This window comes from Chrysochloris asiatica, unplaced genomic scaffold (assembly GCF_000296735.1).
Source record: "Chrysochloris asiatica unplaced genomic scaffold, ChrAsi1.0 scaffold00061, whole genome shotgun sequence".
NCBI lineage: Eukaryota > Metazoa > Chordata > Mammalia > Afrosoricida > Chrysochloridae > Chrysochloris > Chrysochloris asiatica.
Genome location: NW_006408579.1, coordinates 12,816,000 through 12,818,655, shown reverse-complemented (window position 1 = coordinate 12,818,655; position 2,656 = coordinate 12,816,000). Strand labels below are relative to the sequence as shown.

General features: G+C 38.0%; 1 protein-coding gene across 1 annotated transcript in view; it reads left to right on the top strand.

Annotated features, from left to right (window-relative positions):
* SIDT1 (SID1 transmembrane family, member 1) overlaps positions 1-2,656 on the top strand; it is a 229,363-nt gene that overhangs the window by 133,916 nt on the left and 92,791 nt on the right. Inside the window, exons 8-9 of the mRNA XM_006864177.1 lie at positions 1,297-1,368; positions 1,807-1,900. Of these exons, the coding sequence (XP_006864239.1) occupies positions 1,297-1,368; positions 1,807-1,900 (166 nt within the window). The remainder of the gene's footprint in view (positions 1-1,296; positions 1,369-1,806; positions 1,901-2,656) is intronic.

Below are 2,656 nucleotides of genomic sequence, written 5' to 3'. Positions count from 1 at the left end.
TCCCACGTAAACTGTCACATAATTCACAATAAAACATTTTAAAAGAGAGAGAGAGAGAGATAAGACTTTCTGCTCGCAGAAAGATTTATAGCCTCAGAAAGCCTTTACAGGGTCACTATGAGTTGAAATCAGTTCTATGGAAGTGGATTTGGTTTGTTTGGTTTAGTAGCCCAATAAATAAGCACTTGCCTGCTAACCAAAAGCAGTTCAAACCCCACATTCACTTTTGGGGAAAAAGATACAACATTTTGTTTCCCTTGACTATCCTTTGGGGCAGTTCTATTCCATCCCATATTGTTGCTATATGCTGGAATTGATTCGAGAGCAAAGAACAAGAGTTTTATCAGGGTCAAAACTTGTTGGATGATTATTTGAGGAAAACAAACAACAAAACTCACTAACTAGAAAAAAATGCAGTCTTGAAGACATGGTACCTTTCTACTGTTGAAAGCATTTTTCTCCCAGCTGTCTGTAGCATTTGTGTCATATGAATATCGGGGGAAGAGTCCACAATCCTTCATCAGAGAACAGATAACACACTCCATTTATATCAGTTAGTGCTGCCAAAATGCAGCCACGCAAAGATTAAATGATAAATTTTAACTGAAAGGGGTATTAGATGGTTTGAAGGTTTAGGGGTTAAGTTTTCCTCCAGTTCTTGCTAAAATAGAGTTACACAACCAGGGATGGGTTACCCAATAAGCCAACAAGCTTACTTGTGGTGAAAAATATGTGAAAATCTTCACTACAGACTAGTAAATACAAGTAAGCTCACACTAACCTTGCTTTCTAGGTGCTCTGTTCCTGTTAAGGATTATTAATTTGAAAAGAGACTTTGATTCTGTAGGAAGGTGCTGTAGGGTTGGGAGAGAAACAGATGCCAGCCAGACCTAGAAGCAGAATTTTGCTGTTGTGGAAAAATGTGAAATTATTCACTACAGATCAGTAAGTACAAGCAATCCAGTGCTTGCCTTGATTTTTGCATAACCCACTTCTGACAGCCAGAGTTAATTCTAGTCATTTATTTTGTGAAAAATATAACAGGTGTGGTGGTGGTGGTAGTGCACTATGGAATTGGTTTTAACTCATAGTGATCCTCTAAAGAGTTTCCGAGGCTATAAATCTTTATCGGAGCAGAAAGCCTCCTCTTTCTCCCACCAAACAGCTGGCAGATTAGAACTGCTGACTTGAGGTTAGCAGCCCAACTCAGAACCACTACACTACCAGAGCTCCTTAACAGCTGTAGAACCCAGTATCTGATCCATGATACCCTGTTCTTTTTTTTTTTTTAACCAGAACACGAGAACCAGACTTGGAATCTACAACGAACAAAGGACCTTAAAGTGACCATTGTTCCTTCCATTAAAGGTCAGTGTTGGCTCTAGAAAGAAGTTGAGAAAATCCTATCAGGAAGTCTATCATGTGATTGAATGCTAATGTCATCCTTGCAGAGAAAGCAAGCGGGACATCCTTCCAGATTCTGCCTGAGAAAACTCTAATGTGTTTATAACAGAGCTAGAATTGGAAACCAGAGTATTCTGCTTAATGAAGGACACTCATTACGAAGTTGGGTACTGGTAGTCTTTCCTGGCTTCCACTGGAAAGGCCTCACTGACAAAGATAGTCATTGTGGATAATGCCTAGGTGACCTCAAGTGACTTTGTTATTCTTAATGGAAATTTCTTAGGACTTACGAATAGGCATGATGGAGGCAGGGCATTTGTAGCTGTTTATCCCAAACATGGACATTGACTGTTGTCTTCTCTCCTAAGGCCAACCTAACCAAAGTTGTTTATCTTCCCTCAGAATCCGTTTATGTGAAATCCATTCTTCTCAGTTTCCTGATCTTCTTCTCCCTCTACTTGGGATGCCTACTTGTTGCATTTGTCCATTATGTCAGGTAGGTCAAGAGTTTCAAGAAATACTAAACCATTTGTCTATAGATTATTTGATGGATTAGCACAGATGTTAGAGCCACATTACCTGGATGTCCCTAGGCAAGTTGCTTGACCTCTCAGTGCTTCAGTTTTCTCTATTTGCAAATGAAGTGATGTTTTATCTCATAGATTAACGATATAACTCTAGTGGATACAACAGTGTCCTACCCATAGTAAATGCTGAAAAATTGTTAGTTATTTTATAGTTAATTAAACCACAACAACAAAAAAGCAGCTTGTGCATTTTTGGACCAGAAAATACTTACTGCAAATTACACAGAACGTAGGAAATTATCAATTTTTCCTGATTTGGAAATTTAGAAACAACTTTAAACATTCCATCAAAAAAGGTAAAATGGATGACTACAACAAATCTTGAAGTACAACAAATATCAGGAATAATATGCTTTGATACTACATTACCAAGTGCTTCCCTATTGTGGTGACATCAATTTTCTAGCAATGTCCCTTGAAAGAAAAAAAAGGGGGGGTGGGGAGTGCCCATGGATAAACAGTGAATGGATAAACAAAATGTGGTTCATACATGATGGAATTCTATGCAGCCATAAAGAAAGATGAACTCCTAAATTATCTTGGAACATAGTTGAACCTAGTGTACATTATGCTGAGTCAAATAAATCAATCCCTAAAGAGCAAATATGTGTGCTCTGACTTTTATAAAATTACAAAAACAGAAACCAGTATTCATTGGTGGCTAA